General features: G+C 48.4%; 1 protein-coding gene across 1 annotated transcript in view; it reads left to right on the top strand.

Annotated features, from left to right (window-relative positions):
• The window catches only part of Otof (otoferlin), a 95,615-nt gene that overhangs the window by 481 nt on the left and 73,698 nt on the right, over nucleotides 1–21,436 (top strand). The window contains exon 2 of the mRNA XM_051172105.1: nucleotides 18,671–18,729. Coding sequence (XP_051028062.1) covers nucleotides 18,671–18,729 — 59 coding nt within the window. The remainder of the gene's footprint in view (nucleotides 1–18,670; nucleotides 18,730–21,436) is intronic.

Raw genomic sequence — 21,436 nt, 5'->3', positions numbered from 1 at the left:
AGGAATCTATGCCTAAAAAGACCAGAGTGGCTGGCAGAAACCATGGCAGCCAGTGGCACTCTGCCCTCCAGCGTAACAAGGATCGTGTTGGCTTTTCTTAGCCCTACTGCGTTCCTAGGCAGGGACACTACTCCAACCTCTCCTCTGTGGACGACTCCTAGCCTCCTGCAGCTCATGTATTATGACCTACTACGTATCCACTCTAGGGGCTAGAAATATGAAGGTGAGCAACTGGCAGGCCCTGGGCTAAAGAGCTATGTCTGGCAAGGCAGGGAAGCAGTTAGCAGACAGGCAGGACAAATGTGTGATGCAGAGAGATAGGGGACATGAGGACCCTAACCAAGGCTGGGAGCTAGCAGTCAGAGAAAGCTCCCAGGAGGAGGCGGTGCTCACCTGCTGGCTGAGGGAACAAGTAAAGAGACTGGTGACATGAGAGGTAAAGGGAACAGTGTGCCCCAAGGCTGGGAGCAGAGCTGGCGGAGAGAGAGAGACTGAGGCTACGTGAGCCAGGGCTCAGAGAATGCAGAAGCTTGGCCCCAAAGAGCCAAGGAACCAAAGCTGGGCTTTGTCCGGGGTACCTGGCAGGCCCCAAGGGAAAGACGGGTCAGACTTATCTCTGTTTGTGCCCACCGTCCTCTGCAAAACACAGGTCAACCTGCCTAGCTATAGTAAAACCCTCTGGTCCAGGGGTGTCTCCGCAGCTGTTGACCAAGGCGTCACAGGGATGCATGCTGTCCCTACAGGTCTGCCAGGAGGGAGATCTGAGACATGGTGCATCACTCTAGGCACTTGTATCACCCACACGGGGCCCTGGGCTCTCCACCTGCAGCCTGCTGCTCACAGAGTAGTTGGACGGTCTAGCTATGTCTCCTAGCAGGAGGAAGGCAGGTAGAAAGGACCAGAGAGTGGGCTGGGCCACCTACTGCTTTGCAGCTGCTTTCCCTGCAGTACCCTAGCTCTCCGTGTGCCACCTGCTGGCTTAGACTGGCTTTAGAAAGACAAGAACATCCTTAGGTGCCACACAAAGCACGGAGCTTGGCTTCTTAGCCTTAAGTTGCTTCCTGGCTTCAGTTGTGACAGGACAGACCAGACTGAGCAGGGCCAGTGTCCTTCACAGGAAGGGGAGCCAGGGTCCAGCGAGATTTTTCAGGGAATTAGTGGCGGGATAGGGACAGTGGCCTGATTGTCAGGTCTACATCCTGGCTACTCAGTACTGTAATCTCTTTATCTCCTCCAGGGCCCACAAGGAGTGGACACCCTGCCCATCAGAGACTCATATTTTTCTTTCTTTCTTTGCATTGGGGTTGGGGGAGGGTGTGTGTTGGGGAGTTGAACCTGGGCCTCCCACATGCCAGATAAGCCCCCTGCTGCTGAACCTCATGTGTGCCCCCTTCTTTTTCTATCCTTGAACCATAGCTTAGGCAGGCCTTGCGCATACACTCTTCCTGCCTCAGCCTCCTGTCCACCTCTTCCTTTGCTCTGCAAGGCCAAACACCCAGGAATTAGGCTGTGTGTAGCCCAGGCCCTCCTCACTGTCAGAGGAAGAGCTCCTGGAGCAAGAGGTCATGGGGTGAGCAGCAGGAATGTGGAAAGTACAGTCAGATTTCCAGAAAGGACACTCACCAGGGGTACAGCAGCTGGCAACTACGGGCACCCCCCAAACCCCAGCCAACACTGCTGTTTTTGGGGAACTGATCAGCAGCACATTCTCTCTTGACATCCGCAACCGATGCCCATGCCATACTATACTGAGGGGAGATGAGAAAATGGAGCAGTTAAAGGGTTTAGTGGTCTCCCGGCTCCCCAAACTTTGCAAATAAAGCAGGTGGCAGATGGGGTGAGGGGCTGACATGGGACCTAAGGGTGAAGGAGAAAAAAGTCCTGCCCTGAGGAGTTGCAGGGAAACAAGGAGGCATGGACTCTACCCTGCATTGCCCAGCAGCAAATGGGATAGAGCTATGCACATATGCACACACACACACACACACACACACACACACACACACACACACACACACACACCTTTCACTGGGGCCTCCACATGTAGGCGTTTCAGGGGCAGATCACGGGGTGGATGCTTGCTGATTTCTGGTTTTTCTGTTCTTACTTCAACTCAAGTATGCTCCAGAGCCAAGGAACACAGGGTAGGAGCTGGCTGGCTGTCTGGCTGGCTGTCTGGCTGTCTACCTTTCTGCCTTGTGCTCAGTCCTTGTGATTCCCTTGCTACAGGATTCCAGTGGTAGGCTGCCGTCTCTGTACCCCCCGCCCCCAGACTTCTTGCCAAAACACAAGGTTGATAATTTTCCAGACTTTGATGTGTTCGCCTGGACTGCTTGCCAGTGTGGGGGTTCTCTGTGAAACGCTTCCCAAGAGGGTTCATCTCTACACCCCTCCTTACACCCCAGTGTCTGGTCCCAAGATATCAAGGGTTTCCTGCCTGAGTCTGCATACTTCTCTGTCATAGAATGATCCCCATGCTCTGCCTTACAAATGTCCATCTTGTGCACACGTCAAGGCCCAGCTCGTGTGCCACCTCCTCCAGGAAGTTCTCCCCTTCCCTACCACACCCTGTGCACCCCCCTGTAGCTCTGCCATAGTTCTGCTGTGGGCACAGGTTACACTCTGTGAGCCACCCTACCTCCTGAGGCCCCTCAAGGCAGAGAACAGATCTCAGGTGAACTGCTAAATGCCCTCCATAAGCAACAACTGCTTTCAGTCAGGATCTCTTGTAGCCCAGGCTAGCCTTGAACTCACTGTGTAGGTGAGGATCACAGGGTCACAAACATGCAGTACCACATGCCACACTTTCCACTGTTTAATGGCTTTAAACTCTTACACGGTGACCCTGCCACTCCTTGGCTCGGCTCAACTGTGAATGTCACCAGAACTTTATGCTACAGGGAGCACCAACATGAAAAGAGGACTCAGGAGCCCAGAGCGCTGGCTTACCTCCCTTCTATCGGCCTGTAGCTCAGAGAACCTTCAGGGTCCCGGAGAAAGGCTGACCTCATCCTTTAGCAAATATTGGGAGTAACCATATCATTCAGAGCCCCAGAAATCAGGGAGTGCTTCCTGTAAGGGGAGGCAAGACTGGCTGGGAAAACAGCTCCCAGGTGCCTGGCTCTTGAATGGCATCTCTGTATAAGTAGATATGGGGGAAGAGAGGAACAGCTCCAGCTGAGGGAGCAGAAGCCAGCCCAGTGGCTGGAGGTAGGGGAATGGAGGTGGTGACTGTACCCTGGGGACAAGATTTATTCCAGTTTGTCTGAGTGTCTCTGTCTGTCTCTCTGTCTCTGTCTCTCTCTGAATAGGACTTCTTTCTGTAATTTTTTTTTTTTTTTTTTTTTTTTTTGCTGCCCCAGTATGGGAGGCTGACTTTCCAAGGCTGCCATCCTCAATATTTCCCTGGCTGCCTAGCCCATCCTGGCACCTTTGCTCTTGGAGATTGGGGCGGGTGTTCTTTCTGAAGCCAGCAGACAGAGGGGCTCCCCAGGGACGGCAGCTGCATCCCATGGCAGGTATGGGAACAGCTCTGTGTTTTTGGCGTGGACACAATGAATGCATCTGCAGCATGCCCCTACTTCTCCAATGCACCCTCTCGTCAGAACCCCTGAGTGCTGAGAGGTCCTTTTCCTCCTCCTCCTCTTCCTCCTCCTCTTCCTCCCCCTCTTCCCCCTCCCCGTCCCCCTCTTTCTCTTCCCCCTCCTTCTCTCCCTCTTCCCCTGAGTAAGCTCTAGCAGACACAGACCTGGCAGGGAGCAGATACTGCACCCAGAACATTCCCTAGGCCTTCCGGCTTTGATAGGAGAAGGTGTTTTCATGCTATGAAAATGACTGTAAAATCGTCCTCTGCTACAAAGACAGTGACGCTGCTGGGACTGTAGGAAGGCAGAGCCGACTTGCAGATGATCCCAGAGCGCGGAGGCTTGCTTATCATGTCCATCTTCACTGGCAATGAAAAAGCTACCTTTCTCCTACCGACACCCACTCCTCGGTCAGAAAAAAGTTATAATAAAAAGCTTCAAATACATAGTAGAAGAGGGAGAATAATCCCGTCCGGTTTCAACTTCCTCAGCTCATGGCCAGTCTTGTTCATGATCCCACTTCTAGTCCCCTCCAGCCAATTATGCTGGGGAAAAAAACATTATTTTTTTAAACCCCATATATTTTACCGTTTCTTTAAAATGAGCAGTTCCTTAGTATCGCCAAGTACTCAGTCCACATCAATTTCCTTTGTCTCCTCGATGTTGTAAATTGTTTTCCAGCTCACTAAGAGCTTCATTCTAATATGTCTTGTGAATCTGTAGTTAATGATCCAGTCACGCATTCTTTTATTCATTTGCAAACGGTTTCTGAGAACCATCCACTTGCCAAGTGCTGCTCTAGACCCTGGGGGGACAGCAGGAAGGCCCTGGAAGGGAAGGGCAGACCCCACCCGCCCACCCACCCACCCATCCCCACCTCCCGGCACCATCACTGTGAATGTGGAGAGGGCTATAGGAAGGGAGGTCCAGGTGCCAAAGCACAGCATGGCCAGGGCCAGGGAAGTGCACTGGAACCAGGAGGCAGGACAGGGCCAAGGGGGAACATCAAACCAGCCACTCTGCAGGCTACAGGCAACAGGGATTCAAAGTGGGTGGGGTCTGGGAGGGACATCAGTGAGAAGGTGGACGGGTATGCTGCTAGGGAGCTGCCCCTGAGTGCGGGTCAGAGAAACTTAGCAGGGACAAGCCTACAGAATAGACTAGTTCGGGGCTGGGGAGATAGCTGAATGGTTAAAGTGCTTGCCACACAATTGTGAGAAGGAGAGTTTGGAGCTCCAGAACCTGTGTACATACAAGGTGGGCACAGTGGCTTGCCTGCAGTTCGGCCCTGGGACAGCAAAGACAGGGTTCCCCAGAGCAAGCTAGACAGGGGGAGTAGCCACGTAGGTGAGCTCTGGGCTTCACTGAAAGACTGTCTCAGTGAATAAAGTGAGCAAGTGATACCGGATGAATCCTGACAGCCTCGGGCCTCCACAAGCAAACACACACGTGTGCCCGCACATGCGCAAAATATACACCTACGTGCAGAAATGGAAAAGGACCAAAAGATCGATGGAGTGTAGGGCACAGTGGGTCTTGGTAGGTCTTGGTAGCACACTGAAGTATGTTTGGGGTGGAGTGGGAGCACAGGAAGCTAAGACCTGGTTCAGGAAAGAACATTCCATTTGGTTCCAGACTACAGAGAGAAAGCCCGGGGGTAGGGGGTGGGGGTGGGCGTGGGAGCAGGGTGCAGTTAGGGCTGTGGGTAGAATGAAAGGGTGGCCTGGCATTCAGAGGAGGGGCAGCTCAGAGACAGGGTGATTGAGAGGGTAGGACAAGATGCCTCTGGTTAGAGGGCAGGTATGGCTTGTGGGCCCAGGAATTTGGACTTTGAGAAGCAAAGGTCAACAGGCTCCAATAGGACTAAGATTGTTCCTGTCCTTGTCTCTTGGATGACCCTGCCAGAATTCTGCTGCGGATTCCTGGGTGAGGGTGGGAAAATAACAGGAGGTAAAAATGATACTTGAGACAGCTTTTCTGTTTTGGGTGGTTCTCCTCTGGTCTCCTGACTAAATGCTGGCCCAAGTTCGGGCACTATCAGCATGTGTTTGGGCACCCTCAGGTCCAGAGGGAGCCTTGGCCACTTCCAGCAGCAGCTGGTCAGTCAGCAAGAGCAATCGCTGTTGCTGAGGGCAGGTGAGGATCCCACCCGAAGAGACTACGATGCTTTCCTGACTCTTTTAGTGTGTTCAGGGTGTCCCTAAAACCCACTCTTCACTTCAAGAAGGTATACCACTCCCTACCACATAGAGAAAAACAGATACCCTGGATTCCCTATGTCTTAGTCAGGGTTTCTATTGCTGCAATGAGACACCATGATCAAAACGCAAGTTGGGAAGGAAAGGGTTTATTTGGCTTACACTTCCACGTTGATGTTCATCACCAAAGGAAGTCAGGACAGGAACTCCAGCAGGGCAGGAACCCAGAGGCAGGAGCTGATGCAGAGGTCATGGAAGGGGGCTGCTTCCTGGCTTGCTTCCCCTGGCTTGCTTTCTTATAGAACCCAGGGCCATCAGCTCAGGGGTGGCACCACTCACTGTGGGCTGGGCCCTCTCCCTTTGATCACTAATTAAGAAAATGCCTGATAGCCAGATCTTATAGAGGTGTTTTCTCAGTAGAGGTTCCCCCACCACTACCCAGATAATTAGTGTGTGTCAAGTCGACGCAGACCAGCCAGCACATCCTCGAAAGATGGTCCGTTCTCAGGCAGCTCAGCCCTAGTTGAATGTTTAGTCACCCATCTCGGGGAGCCAGCAGCCTCACTATAGCAGGTTGGCGCACCAACCCAATCACACAGGGAAAGATAGTCACATTGCCAGCATGGACACGCAGTTCTCACATGGACCCATGCTTCACAGTTCTAGAAGGGTCTCCTTCAGCAGGGTATCCTGTGAGACTCTCAACCCGCTAACTGCTTCCATTTGAATTATTATTATTATTATTTTAAATTCTTGTATGTGTATGGGTGTTTTGCTTTTGTGTAACTCTGTGCACCATCTGTGTACCTGGCACCTGCTGAGGCCCGAAGAGGGTTTCAGATGCAGCAGAGCTGGAGGTATAGTACAGATGGTTGTGAGCCACCATGTGGGTGTTGGGAATCGAACCCAGCTCTTCTGGAAACACAGCCGGTGATCTTAACCACTGAGCCATCTCTCAGCCCCTGATTCTTCTTCCTTTAATGTAAAAGTTAAGGATAAAATCAGCATTGTGCTTATAACAAGATTTTTACTCCGCTTGAGGATGTAAAAGCAGTCATTTTCCCATCATGCCTCATTATATTCCCGGCACCTAGCACAGAGTGAGTTCTCTGCAAAGCTTGTGGATTGCTAGGGTCACAACCCTCCTCCACCTGTCCCTGTTTTGGGAGAACCTCATTCCCAGCATCTGCTGGCCCTGTCCCGGGATCCAAGGCAACACTTCCTCCTTCTCTGCCTCCAAGATCCTGTCTGAAAAGTGGGAACCAGTGATGTCAGCACCCGGGAGACGGTTTGAGCTGAGTCAGGGAAACAGGGCTCAATAAGCTCAAATATGGCTTAAGATCCTTGTGTTATGCCGCCTCTCAGATGGACCCTGCCCAAGGCTGGCTTGCTGGGTGTTAGCAGGGTGAGGAAGGGGAAATGGTGGTCAAATGATATTTGAGGAAGAGTAACCGGAAATGGAGAGCAGTGGCAGAGGGGCCTTTGCTTAGCTGGAAACCAGAGGCTCAGGGACTCTGCAGTGTCCAAGCCCGGCTCTGCGAGCAGTTGGCTTTCAGAGAGGACACGCGTTAAGGAGCTTGAGGAGGATGCTTTTTGGAGGCCGACTTATTTTGAGTTGAATTTCTTTGTCCTTCTGTACCATCATCTGTCAATAAGAAAATGAAGAGCCCTCGCTATAAGCAAATGATAGGTTGCTTCCAAAGAAAATTACCAACAAGCAGACAAGAAAATCATTAGGGAGATGGAAGATCTGACACATGCCTACACCAATGTCACCCTAACGGGGTTTTCTGGGATTTATGCCTCCAAACCGAAGAACGCACATTTGTCTTAAATACCTATGGTATCATCATTGTGACAGGCAATGTGCTGAGGGATTCAAGTGTCACTGCATTGCCAAAGGCTGACATCCGGGCCTGCAAGGTGGCTCAGCAAGCCTGGAAACCTGAGTTCGATCCACAGAGTGGACACAGAGGTAGAAGGAGAATGTCAGCTCCATGATGCTGTCCTCTGACCTCCATGTGTGCACCATGTGTAACCACAAACACATGTCAGACATACACGCTAATGATTAAGAAAAGACTTGCAAAGACTGATGCCCTATACACTCACCAGGAGGCCTAAGCTTTTGAACACAGGACATTGTCATCTACAAATGTGCTGAGCTGTATTCACAGCTACCGTGGAACTACAGGTGGCACACAGGCCTCAGGTTGGATACACCCACAAAAAGTATGTTCTTTGGCCATATGGAGGTTCATTATGAGGTCAATAGCATTTTGATATCTTTCGAAGCCTGAAATATTTGAGAATTACATAATAGCCTTCTTTTTAACCTCTGGCCAAAGAAGAGCACAAATGAAAAATTGCAAACTGTTGGTGGCTGGGCTATAGTTCAGTGCCGGAGCCCTTGCCTGGGTTGCACACAGCTCCTTCTGGGTTTCACCCTTGCCTCGTCCCAACAAGCTCAAAGGCAGAAAGAGGTGCTGGAAGAGGGGCTCCATGGGTAAAATGTGCATCACACAAGTGTGAAGACTGTGGTTCAGATCCCCAGCATGCCCATAAAAGCCAAACAACCACTTAGCACTGGGCGGGGAGGAGGGTTAGGGGTGGGGAGGGGGAGAGCAGGGGACAAGGAAGCACCAGGGAAACTGTCTAGCTGAATGGGGTCGGCAAGCTCAGGTTCAGGAACAGACCCTGGATCCTTAAACCAAGTGGAGAGCCTCTGGCCTACACACACACACACACATACACACACACACATTTACACACACACACAGATGTGCACACACAGATATGCATATACACATACACACACATGCATACACAGACACACACACAGATGTGCACACACAGACACATGCATGCACACATACAGACACACACACATGCATACACACACACACAGATGTGCACACACAGACATGCATACACACGTACAGACACACACACACAGATGTGCACACACAGACACATGCATGCACACATACAGACACACACACACACATACACACATACATTCGCTCCCACACAGATGCACATGTACATTGCATACTCACATGTGTGTGTCCGATGGCTCTCAAATGCACAGATAAAAGAAAATAACTTAACAAAATATCAGCCAACAGAGCAGTGATATATAAGGATAGAGGGCGTCATGACAAATTGGTTTTATTCTAGAAAGCAAAGGTCTCTTTAAAATTTTATAAAATCAAAGCATTTCACTACTTAAGCAGAATAAATTAGAAAAGCTTAAGGTTTCCCAAAAATTATTAGACAGAATTCAACATTCACTCACAGTATGCTGGAAGAGGGGCAAAGTAGGAATGGAGACACGTCTTCAGTCAGGTAAAGGACTACCCCAGAAAACTATCCAGCCAACATCACGCTTACTCCACAAACCCTGAGCATCACGGGCATGGGCAAAGCTGACTTCCATTACCATGCCGTTCATTGTAAGTGGCATTCTAGCCAGTGCAATACGACAAGAAAAAACAAAACTCACACAGGTCAGAAAGAAAGAAGTGAAATTTCCTTTTTCACAGAAAACCTTTTACTGGCATGTGTGGAAAATCCCAAGGAACCTACATGAAAACTATTACAATGAGTGGAATTTAGCAACTTTTTAGGGCATAGGATTGACATGTACAAATGTTTCTGTAGAAATAGCCAGCTGAAATGAAGACATTAAAAAATAATTACATTTTTTTTTTTTTTGGTTTTTTGAGACAGAGTTTCTGAATAATTACATTTATAATTGCATAAAATATAAAATATTCAGAAAGAAGTTTTGTCAAAGACCTTGACATGAAAAATAAAACAAAACACTCAGAGAAATGAAAGAGCAGAGAAAATATTATTAGTCAGTGGGAGAAAAGTTCATAATAGTAAAGGTGCCAGCACTCCATAAACTGCTCTGCCTATGGAGTGAGCCAACAGAAGCTACGACCGGCTGTTTTGTAGACACCCGGAAACTATTTTTTAAATGTGTGGGCATGTGGATGATGTGGAATGACCCAAAAAACCTTGAAAACAGACATTTGGGAGTCTCACTATTTGATTAAAAGCAAAGTCACAAGAACCGAGTCAAGGTGGCACTAGCCCAAGAATAGATAACAAGCAGTTGGGTGGACTACAGTTTCCAGATGTGGATCTCGTGGGAATACAGGCGATCAGTTTGAAGTCAGGGTAGTGAGTATTTCAAAGAGTTGGATACCTACACAGGGAAAAATAAACTTTAGGCTCCTATGTCATTCCACAAATGCGCTACATCAATCCATTGAAGATGGTTACTAATCCTAAGCGTAAAAAGGGGCTGGAGAGTCGGGTGTGGTGAGCTTGAGGCCAGACAGATCTACATAGCGAGTTCTGCAACAGCCAAGGCTCCATGGAGAGGCCTTGTTTCAAAAAAAAAAAAAAAAAAAGTGGGCCAGAGGGACTGGAGAGATGGCTCAGAACCTGAGAGTGTTTGCGATGCACATGAGAACCAGGGTGCAGATCCCTGCACTGTGTAACAAGGTTAGGTGTGGCCTCTCAAACAGCTATAAAGCCAGGACAGAGAGGAGCAGAGACAGGAAGGTTGTTGGAGCCTGCTGGCTGTCCATCTAGTGAAAAACAAACCAGCAAAGCCCATGAACTCTACGTTCATTGAAGTACCCTGCGTGAAGGGATAACATAGAGGGTGATAGAGGCGGGCATACTGTGGTCTCCTTTGGCCTCTGCACCTGCACACAGGCGTGCAACATGTACACATGCATGTGCACATAGCACACACATACATATTAAAGTTAAAATAAAGCTTAAAATAAATCTAAACAACAGAACACTGTAAGCTTCTAGAAGAAAATTTAAAATGCATTTGTTATATTCTTTGATTGCACAAAAAAATTCTTAAAAAAAAAAAACCCAAAAACCACACATTGTAAAATACAAACCTCCCAAAACAAATAAATTGGATTTTCTAAAGATTAAAAATTTTGCCGAGTGTCATGTCGCATGCCTTTAATCCCAGCACTCAGGAGGCAGAGGCAGGCGGATCACTGTGAGTTTGAGGCCAGCCTGGTCTACAAAGCGAGTCTAGGACAGCCAAGGCTACACAGAGAGACCATGTCTCAAAAACAAAACAAAACAAAAACAAAAACAAAAAATGAACAAAAACAAAAAACTGAAAGTTTCTATTCATTACAAGATACATTTAAGAATATGAGAAGACAAGGCACATACAGTATCACAATATGTACAGTAGTGAAAATCAATAACAGAAAAACAAATGGACAAACTAAAGTACACCAAAGACTTAAGCAGATGTCTCATAGACTAAGACCCAAAAACCAAAAAGTGTGATAAGCATCATTAAAGCTATGAACCTCAAAGTTACAAGAGACACTTTCCCACAGGCACTACAGTAACTAGAAAAGTAAGTCTCGCACTCACCAAATATTTATGGAATGTGAACTAGCTGGGTTTTTCTTACATTGCTGATGGGTTTGTGAAATAGAGCCATCGCTTTAGAAAACTCCTTGGCAGTTCCTGGTAATCTCACGCAGATTGCCATCGATTGTGCCTGCAGCCCTGCTGTTAGACATGTCCTCAAGAAAAGTGGAATTACATGTGTACAAAGAATTTGGTTTTTTTTAAAAAAAATCACATCAGATTTACTCATATTAACTGTCCCAGTTCCCCTTCTGTGCTTGCTGTGATAAAACACTGACCAAGGTCAGCATGTGAAGAAAAGGACTTGCTTGGCTTATAGACTGCAGTCCTCAGTGATGGAAGGCACGGCAGGAACCCTGCTTACTGGCTCGCTCCTCATGGCTTGCTCAGTGTGCTTCCTATTACACACCAAAACCACCTTCTCAGAGGTGGCAATACCCACAACAATCATTAATCAAGAAAATGCTGCCCCACAGACATCCCCACAAGCCAATCTGATGGCGGTAATTCTTCATTTGAGGTAACTCTAGTTTGACAACTTAAGTTGATAAAACAAACAAACAAAAACAACTACCTAGCACAATAGCACAATAACAGAAACAACCGAAAGGTCTACCAGCAGAACAGCTCAACACGTTGAGGTATATCCATACAATGGAATATTACTTGACAGTGAAAAATGAACACATTGGCCCACCAATGGATGAGCTCTATAAGTGAGGGTTGAAAATAAATGTCTATGTGTGTTATATGTAGGCTAGCAGTGGTTTAAAGCACATGGGAAGATGTGTGTGGGTTAAATGCAAGTGCTACAAGGTTTACAAGGGACTCTAGCACCCACAGATTTAGATTATCCATAGGGAATTGGCTCCATGATCCCTCAGACACTGAGAGCAGCCTCACTGATGTGTGTGACAATATGACTGAGTCAGAAAAACATTGACTAAGAGAAGCCAGACACATCTGGGGGCTGGAGGAACGGCTCAGTTGGTAAAGCGCTTACCTTGTAAACACAAGGACTTGGCTTAAGCCCTAGAACCAGCAGGCATGGTGGCCTGTTCTTACAACTCCAGTACTGGGAGGTGAGGCAGGAGGGGCTCGGGGCCCAGAGGTCAGTGGCACCTACTTGTCTAGTTTCCGGCTAATGAGAGGCCCTGTCTCAAGAAGGATGGTGAATGACACTTGAGGAACAACTGCCAAGGATGTCTTCTGACCACACGTACACAGGCACACATGCATTTGCTCACACATGAACATGCATACCGGCACACACACATGTACACAAGGCACCTTCTATCAGATACCACATAAACGATGTCCAAGGTGGGGGAAAACTGGGGCAGGAGAGAGACGGCTCTGTGGTTAAGAGCACTTGATGCTCTTGCAGAGGACTTGGGTTTGGTTCCCAGCACCCACATGGTGCCTCACAGCTGTCTATAACTCCGGTTCCTCAGGGGTGTCATTCTTTGACCCCCATGGGCATCGGGCATGCGTGTGGTGCACATACATACAGAGGGCCAAATACTCACACACAAAGTGAAATGAAAAATAAACTTTACAAAATTAAAACTGGATAGAGATAATCTTTGATGATAGAAAGTGGAGCAGGGGTTAGCTGCTGACAGCGGCAGATAGAAATTGACTGGGGAGGGGTCTGGGGAATATTTTGAAGGACTGAAAATGTTCTGTATCTTGACTGTGTGGTAATTAAACAAGTATATGCATTTATTAAGACTCATTAAAATATACCCTTAAGATCTGTGAATGTAAATTTTACCTAGTTAAAAAGAGCCATAATCACACTTAAAATACCTAAAACTTGAATAATATTACAGGTGAGTGAAAAATTGTTTCTAATTATATGTTGCTAAAATTACCCTGTAAATGTGATTCATAGTAGAGGAGACAAGTTTCATATTTAGCACATAACTTAAAGGCCTAAAGCAGAGACAGGGCTGTTCCATGGAATGGAGGTTCTTTTCTGCTTAGTAATAAAATCTGTGCACACACTCTTTTAAACACCATCCTCTTAATTATTGATGCAGGGTGGAGGTGGGGGGGGGAGGGGAGGGGTGTCCACCCCACTGTGGATGGTCAGATAGTCCTGGGCTGTATAAGAAAGCAAGCTCTGTGAGGCACGAAGAGCAACCAGCAAGCGTATTCCTCCGTGGCCTCTGCTCCGTTCTGGCTTCCCTCACGGACTGCAGTCTGTACTCCAAACAAAACCCTTCCTCTCTGTGTTGCTTTTAGTCAATGTTTGTCTTCCACAGTATTAAAGAATCAAACCAGGACAGTAGCCAAGGGTGACTTTGAACCCCTAACCTGCACCCTACTTAAGCTGTCCCTCAATGGCTACTTTCTGAGAACAGACCTGTCATTTCTCACCTCACCATCAGGATTCAGCTTGCCACTCCAGGCTCCACTTTCTTTGAAAATTTGCATACATTCTCTCCTGGAATTCCCGGCTCACTGCCCAAGCCCTCTGGAGATCCAGAATCTGTTACCCTTCTGTTATTTGTATTCACGCCTGGCTAACTCCTGCTTTGACCTGCTAGGCAAAGACTCATTCCCTCCTCTTCTGTGTTCTCACTTCATGCCGGCAGTCTAATTCTACCTTATATAAAAGGCTCTCTGAGGCTGACACATCTCTCCCTGTGGCTTGTAATAAGCTCTTAAAGGCAGCATCCAGATTCCAGATCCTAATTATCTCGTTCAACTTCCCTCTGTGAGGGCTGAATGGCAGGGCTCACCCAGGCCGGGGAGGGAAAGACGTCTTGCCGCCTGTGGAAATGAAGCCCTCGGTGCCTGCCTTGTCTCAAAGGTCTGTCTGTAGCAGGGCCAACTGGAAAAGAGGACTTAGTCTGAGCAGGTGGCATGTTCTGCACTGTGTAATCACCTCCCACGAGAAGCCAAGACGTCTGTCACCATGCACATAATACAAGCACTCGGCTCACCTGCGTATAGGAGGCTACGGGGTGGGGTGTTTGGAAATGGCACAAAGATTCATTCTATTAAGATCCTGACCCCTCCAAGTCATGGTGGAAATATCACATGGTACCTATGGGACAAGCTCAGCTCTGCACTGACAGGGTGGGGGAGGGGGTGGTGGTGGTGGTAGTGGTGGTAGTGGTGGTAGCGATGGTGGTGGTGGTGATGATGGTGGTGGTGGTGGTGGTGATGATGATGGTGGTGGTGGTGATGGTGGTGGTGGTGGTAGTAGTGGTTGTGGTGGTGATGGTGGTGGTGATGGTGGTGGTGGTGATGGTGGTGGTGATGGTGATGGTGGTGGTGGTGGTGGTGGTGATGGTGGTGGTGGTGGTGGTGGTGGTGGTGGTGATGGTGGTGGTGGTGGTGGTGGTGGTGATGGTGGTGGTGGTGGTGATGGTGGTGGTGGTGGTAGTAGTGGTGGTGGTGGTGATGGTGGTGGTGGTGGTGATGGTGGTGGTGGTGGTGGTGATGGTGGTGGTGGTGGTGGTGGTGGTGGTGATGGTGGTGGTGGTGGTGGTGGTGATGGTGGTGGTGATGGTAGTGGTGGTGGTGGTGGTGGCGGCGACGGTGGCGGCAGCAGTGGTGATAGGGGATTCATTTCAAATTAAGCAGCTCAGCCATAGAAGGGAAGGAGACTTCTGTTTAATTTTCCATTCAACCTCCTTCTCACCTGACCCCTCTCCACTCTCGGAAGAGGCGATTTTCTTTCAAGCTTTATTATCAATCTTCCTTGTGGCAAGAAAGGGGATTGGGTATTAGGATTTTTAATGGTTTTGTCTGGGGCCATTTAAAATGAAGCTGAGATGTCAATATCTAAGACTGGCAGTGGGCAAAGTGGAAATGAACTTGTGCCCAGTCCCCAGCGATAACCCGGAGTGGCTGGCGGAGGGCCAGGAATTGCTAATCCTCCCAATCTTCCAAAGTGTGTCAGTGTGTTCTGTTTCCTTTCCACGGTTTCTGCATGATTTGTTTAAGCAAATATTTATTTATATCTGTATGAATATATTACAAGTACGTGGAGGGAGAGAGAGTGCAGCTCCCTCACAGCTTCACCCAAGGGCCCAAGACAGTGAGGTTTTTAGTGCATCTCCAGGTGGAGCTGAGCTGTGACGTGTACACTCCACAGTGACTAATTTCACTGTATTTTATGGCCCCTCCAAAGGGCTGTGAGCAACAACAGAGGAGCACTTTCCGCACACACACAAACCCAGCCGCACCTCACAGACCTCACCTGCCCTCCCAGGGCTGAGTTCCCGGCTTTTCATTCCTGGCTGTATCTGGAGCTCATTAAGACCTGACAGGATGAAAAGGCCTTTGATTATTCAGAGCAGTGGGTCCTTGGGGAAGACCAACTCACAACTGTGCTCACCTGGTTCTCCAGTTATATGGCGTGTGTCGCCGGAGGGGAAAATTAACAGAGGCACAAAGCTCAGATGCCATTGCTCATGCCTCCCACTCCTCTGCTGGCCGCCCTCAAATGCATGGTGGAGCTTTTTCTTTTCGATTTTTCCCCCCACTTTGCTTTAGATTATCCCTGGCTAGTGCTGAAGACTCTCTCCTGTCTCGTGTGTTTCCCATCCACTTTCTGTGCATATGACTTCTCTGCGTTATTGCATTGCAGCCATTATCTCAGATGCAGCAGGCAACCATTTCTACATGTCCCTGTGCCACACACACACACACACACACACACACACACACACACACACACACACAATCACATCATAAATACACACCCACTTCCTTGTTTCTGTGAATTCTACACCGAACCTCTGGCTTCCTGATCAGCAGCCAGCTCTATCTTCTGTGTCATAAAAGCCATTCTGGCCTTGAACATCTCTTATTAAACAGAAGAGAATGGCTGAGCCAGCAGGGGATGGCGGCTCACACCTGGAGGACAGTTGAGAGTTCAAAGCCAGGCTGGACTACATTGTCACACTGTTTGAAAAACAACAGATGAGGCCAGAGGCCAGAAAACCAGAGTCTGTTCTTAATGGAAACAAGCTTGGCCAAGGCTGACATGGCGGGGGGCCAGAGGAGCTCACCCCAGCCTTCCTCAGCCCGGGGCTAACCAAGCAGGGTCTTCAGATCATCTGGGAGGGGAGGGAACAGTAGATTTCCCGAGTACCAAATCATCCGGCCACCCAGCCATGGCCACTAGTGGCAATCTGTACTAACTCCCAGACAGGATTGAATTCAAGTTGGGGAAAGCCTTTCATAAGATAGACCGCTGGCTTAAATTGGTGAGGATTTAAAACAAGAGAGCAACAACCAAAAAAACCTAAACAGTTTAAAAGTCCATATATAATATATATAACATACAATAAAAACATGAAGCGTGTATGTGCCTGCCGTGTCTACTCCTTGCTGCACAGAGATGTCTGTTTAGTGGTTGTGGTCTTTCCATGTAGATGTACAAAATATGTGTATATATAACTGAGGGGTTGTTTTTGCTTAAGAAACAGGGCCCTATCATAATGCTACTTTTTCTTGAATAGGAAGTTAATTGTATAATAATTTTAACTTCGCCTGCTTGGTTTCTGCCTGCTACAAATTACAACCCTTCTGGTGGGGCCCATCCCATTCTGAACAGTATGCACCCTCCCTTGACTGTATCGTTTCTATACGTCACGCACACTTGTATCTTGGGCAGGTTTTATATGGCATTGACTGGGGTCTGTCCCAACCCCGGGGCTTCACCTTAACGGTCCCCTGAGGGTGGGATCGTGTGGGTGTTGTCTACTCTCTTAGCTAGAGACCCCATGGTCTTGTACATCAAGAGTTCCAGCAAATATTTCTCGAAGTCGTTTGGACCAGTGGGCCCCTCCTCTCGTTGCCACCCCATGCCCCTCAACCTGCCCCACCCTCTACTCATTTGATTCTTCCAGCAGCTTGGCCCAGACTGTCTAGGTCTGTTCAGCCAGTCGTCACTTAACAGTCATCCCGAGTGAAGTGCGTAGATGTCAGGGTGGGGCGGGAGGGTGATCTGAGACATCCATGTCCATCGCAAACCCTCTATTACATGTGCCAACAGAAAGGGAGGGTCTGTGCACAGAGCACAGGGAAGAAGCCTCCAAGCCTGACTTCTCTGCAAGGGGATGGGAGCGCAGGATGGGGAGGGAGGCAGAGTGGGCTAAATAAAGAAAGATGATTGGCCAAGTGTTGGGAGAACCACCACCTAAGAGCTGCCTGGTTGTGTTAGTAGCTAGCTGAAGATTCTTTTGCTCAATTCAGACAGAAATCATGTCCAGGCCAAGTGACAGCTTTCCTAGAGTCCCCACAGCTCTGTAACTTCTGTACCAGCAGCTCCCTGTTCCTAGTAAACCAAACCCCCTCCTACCCCCCACCCTCACCACCCACCCCACCACCCACCCACCTACCAAACTACCAGCTACTGGGATGCTTCAGTAATCAGAGCAACTCCTAGAAGCTCCCCTTTGCTCTCCACTGGGCTGTGGTTCCCAGACTGCTAGCCACCCTCAGAGTTACCAGTCCTGGATGCTGGCTACCCTCAGAGTTACCAGCACTGGTTGCTGGCCACTTTCAGTACCAGCAGTCACAGTCCTTGGTGTAACCTGCCACTGATGCACTGAGCGAGCTCAACCTGCCAGAGGAAATCATCAACACCACAAAGTGAAACCATGAGAGAGGGATTTTATTAGGCTAGGAATGGTGGCGCTCGACTTTAACCAGGAGGCAGAGGCAGGTGGTGGTGTTGCTTGACCAAAAAAAAAAAAAAAAAAAAAAAAAAAAAAAAAAAAAAAAGAAGGGGGGTAGGGCTTTCCGCATGCTCAGAGTCCTCCTGGCTAACTGCAGACTTTCACAGTGTCATGCCGGTCTGGCCTAGACTTAGTGGTCAGCCTGCTCTGGCTGGCTGTCACTCGGTAGAGGCCAAGATGCTTGAGGGCCCAAATGAAGGGTATCAAAGGAGCAGGTCACCCAAGGGGCTGTCCCATGAGTCACCTGGGCCTACACAGGGCATCTAAGGAAATTCTCCCAGAACAGTCCCCTTTGGCCCTAAGACTTAGGGGAAGTTGGGCCCTATTCTTGCCCCAGAAGGCCAGCACAGGGGTGGCTGTGGCTGTGGTCACAGAAGGGGGCTAGACTCCACAAAGCCTGGCCAGTGTACACAGCCTCACTACCCTATCAGCTGGGCTTCCGCTGGGGCAAAGGCTGGGGGCTGTAGAAGGAGACCAAGGGAGCACCCAGGTAAACGGTGAGATGAGAAAAGAGCCCCAGGTCCATTCTTCTACCCTGACTAGCCTGGGCCTTCCTAGGTTTTAGGGTCCCATTTATAAAATTGAGTTAGCGGAAAGGTTGGGTAAGAAGTTCTGTGTGAGGACTCCCCTCACTCTGGAAAGAGGCGCATAGCTCCGGTGTCAAATGCTGTGCCGACACTCTCAGGATGAGGTGTGTCCCCAGCTCATCCGCTAGACAAGTCTGACTATAGAAATCCTCTCTCCACAGGGCAGTCCTTCTACTCCCGGGTCCTGGAGAGCTGTGAGGATGTGGCTGACTTTGATGAGGTAGGATATCTGGTCCCTGTCCTCTCGCCTTTCCGTCAAGCACCCCTCTCCAGCCTCGAGCGCGGATGCTGGCCATAAACCCTGGGAGGAGGTGGTGGGTGCTTGTGGGAAGCTTCCATTTAGCAGAAGCCCATGCAGTGAGAAACAGAGCCGAGCAATGGCTACTGCCAGATCTGAACCCCTTTGCTCCCTGGAAAGGAAATACCCTCGGGAGTTCTAAACCTTGGGCCAAACCTCTCTAAAAGGGTCTGTGGGGTTGCCAGCAGGGTCTTTCCCCTAGTATCTCATGGTATTCCTGGAGTAACCAGGCCACCAGGGCTTCAATGATGCCATCTTACACAGGGCTTACCCTCTCTAAGTACATCGGGGTACCTCTCCTGCCTATGTTCTCAGAAGCTTCCTGGGCAAAAACATCAAAAGACACACACGCGCACACATACACACACACACACACGCACACATACACACACACACACGCACACATACACACACACACACACGATGGTTCCCCAAAGTATACTTTTCTTTTGAGGTACAGACTCACATTATTGAGTATATGATTTGCTCCAGTTTCTGGCACATCATCTCATTGGCCCCTGTAAGGCCTCATTCATACCTTTTTGGTATGTGTGTACACATGCGTGTGTGTGTTCTCCCTCTTCCCCAACTTCCCCTCACACACCACCATTCTAGTATAGTCAACAAACGCCCTATACGTTCTTGCAAGGCTTGGACTGCTGTAAGCATATGTTTGTTTACTTAAATGACAATGTGTTAAATATTTTCTTTTCTATTTTTCATTATATACTGTTTCTAAGTTCCATCTGTGTTGCACAGTGCTGCTTGGGACATAGCCAAACACAAGGTGACCAACCATTCTGGTCTGTCTGGGATGGAGAAGATTCTAGAAAAGCACACTTTTAGTGCTAAAGCAGGGAGAGCCTAGGCAAACCAGGGTGAGTTAGTCATATGCCTTTACCAGAAAGGGTCCCCAGCTCATGCCACTAGAAATACAGAAAACAGTCTCCACGCCTTGCCTGCACCTGTGTCAGTGTCTCTCCGGGATGAGCACCAGAGTCAGAAATATCTGGCTCGCATTTGGCATATATTTAATGTGACACAGTCCAACCATGGCTGTGCTTCCACCACCAGAGAGGGACACTGCCGGTGGCCATGTTCTCATCTACAGTCGGGGTTTCCCAGGCCCCTGACTTTCACCAGTCCAACCGAGATCTATTTACTCAGCAGTGATGACTAACGGGTGTGAACGTCTCTTGATAAGGCCTTTAATCTTTTAGTTTCCTCTTTTGCACATTGTCCCCTCTTGCCATTTTAGCAGTTGGAATGTCTAAGGGTGTTTGTTTGTTTGTTTGTTTGTTTGTTTCTTACAGATTTGCAGATCTTCTTAGTATATTCTGGGTCTCAACCTCTGTTGATTCCAGATGTTAAAAATGCCTGCTGTGGATATAGTTCAATTGGCAGAGTGCTTACCTAGTGTTCACAAAGCCCCGGAGTCTGACCCGAGCACGGTATAAAACAAACATAGTGGCACAGGGCTGTAATGCAGCACAAGAAGGTAGAGGCAGGAGGATCAAGAAGTTCAAGTCACCTGCAACTACATTTCGAGTTCAAGGCTAGCCTCAGCTAGGTAAGGTCCTGTCTAGAATGAAAGAGAGAGAGGGAGAGACAGAGACAGAGAGAGACAGAGAGACAGAGAGAGGCAGAGAGACAGAGACAGAGACAGACAGATAGACAAAGACAGACAGAGACAGACAGAGACAGACAGACAGAGAATACCTTTTCCCAGTCTATCAGTGCTCTGTGAACTAGGTCCAAGGTCCAACTGTTGATCTGTATGTCTCTTCACGGTGTTCTGCGAGCTGCGGTCTCTATATTTTTTAACTGTGTTGTTGGTTGCTATGTGTGCTTAATGGCTTTCTCCACTTGCCCATTTTCTCACTTACTGGCTTAATATGTCTTTTCTTGTCCCCCATGATATTTTGCATTGATTTCTATCTTACTGCATACTAAGATTGCTGCCTAGCTACTATGGCACATGACCGTAATCTAGTATTTGAGAGGCTGAGGCAGGAGGATTACAAGTTTGAAGCCAATGTAGACTTCCTTTACAACACACACACACACACACACACACACACACACACACACACACACACACACACACACACTTTCTTATGTGCACACAGGCACATGCACTGCAAAACTCAGCTTATTTTTCTAGACTATCTTCTCAATTTCTTTATTTTCAGTATGTTTTTAAGTTTAGCTAGATCTTCTTAATATTTTTAGATCTCATTTTTTTAATCCATGTGAATGTTTCTAGGGGTTTGTAAAGTTTTTTGTTTTGTTTTGTTTTGTTTTTTTAGTTTTTTTTTTAACCTATATGAGTGTTTACCTGGATATATGTATGTGTGCCACATGCATGCAATCCCCCAGAGGCCAGCAGAGGACGCTGTGTCTTCTAGTCGTGCAGTTACAGATGTTGTGAGCCCCTGTGCTTGCTGGGAATAGAACCTGGGTTCTGTGCAAAAGCAGCAAGTGCTTTTTAATCTCAGAGCCATCTCTCCAGCCCAGTGTTGCTGTTTTTTTAAGCGATGATGTCACTCAATTCCATTTGTATTATGGCCAGGTTTGTATTTATCAGCGCCTTGTTTCATATTCCCCCGTTCCCATCCCTTCTGGTTGC

This window comes from Acomys russatus, chromosome 1 (genome assembly GCF_903995435.1).
Source record: "Acomys russatus chromosome 1, mAcoRus1.1, whole genome shotgun sequence".
Classification (NCBI taxonomy): Eukaryota; Metazoa; Chordata; class Mammalia; order Rodentia; family Muridae; genus Acomys; species Acomys russatus.
Note: the sequence above shows the minus strand (reverse complement) of the source record. Positions and strands in the feature narration are given on the sequence as shown.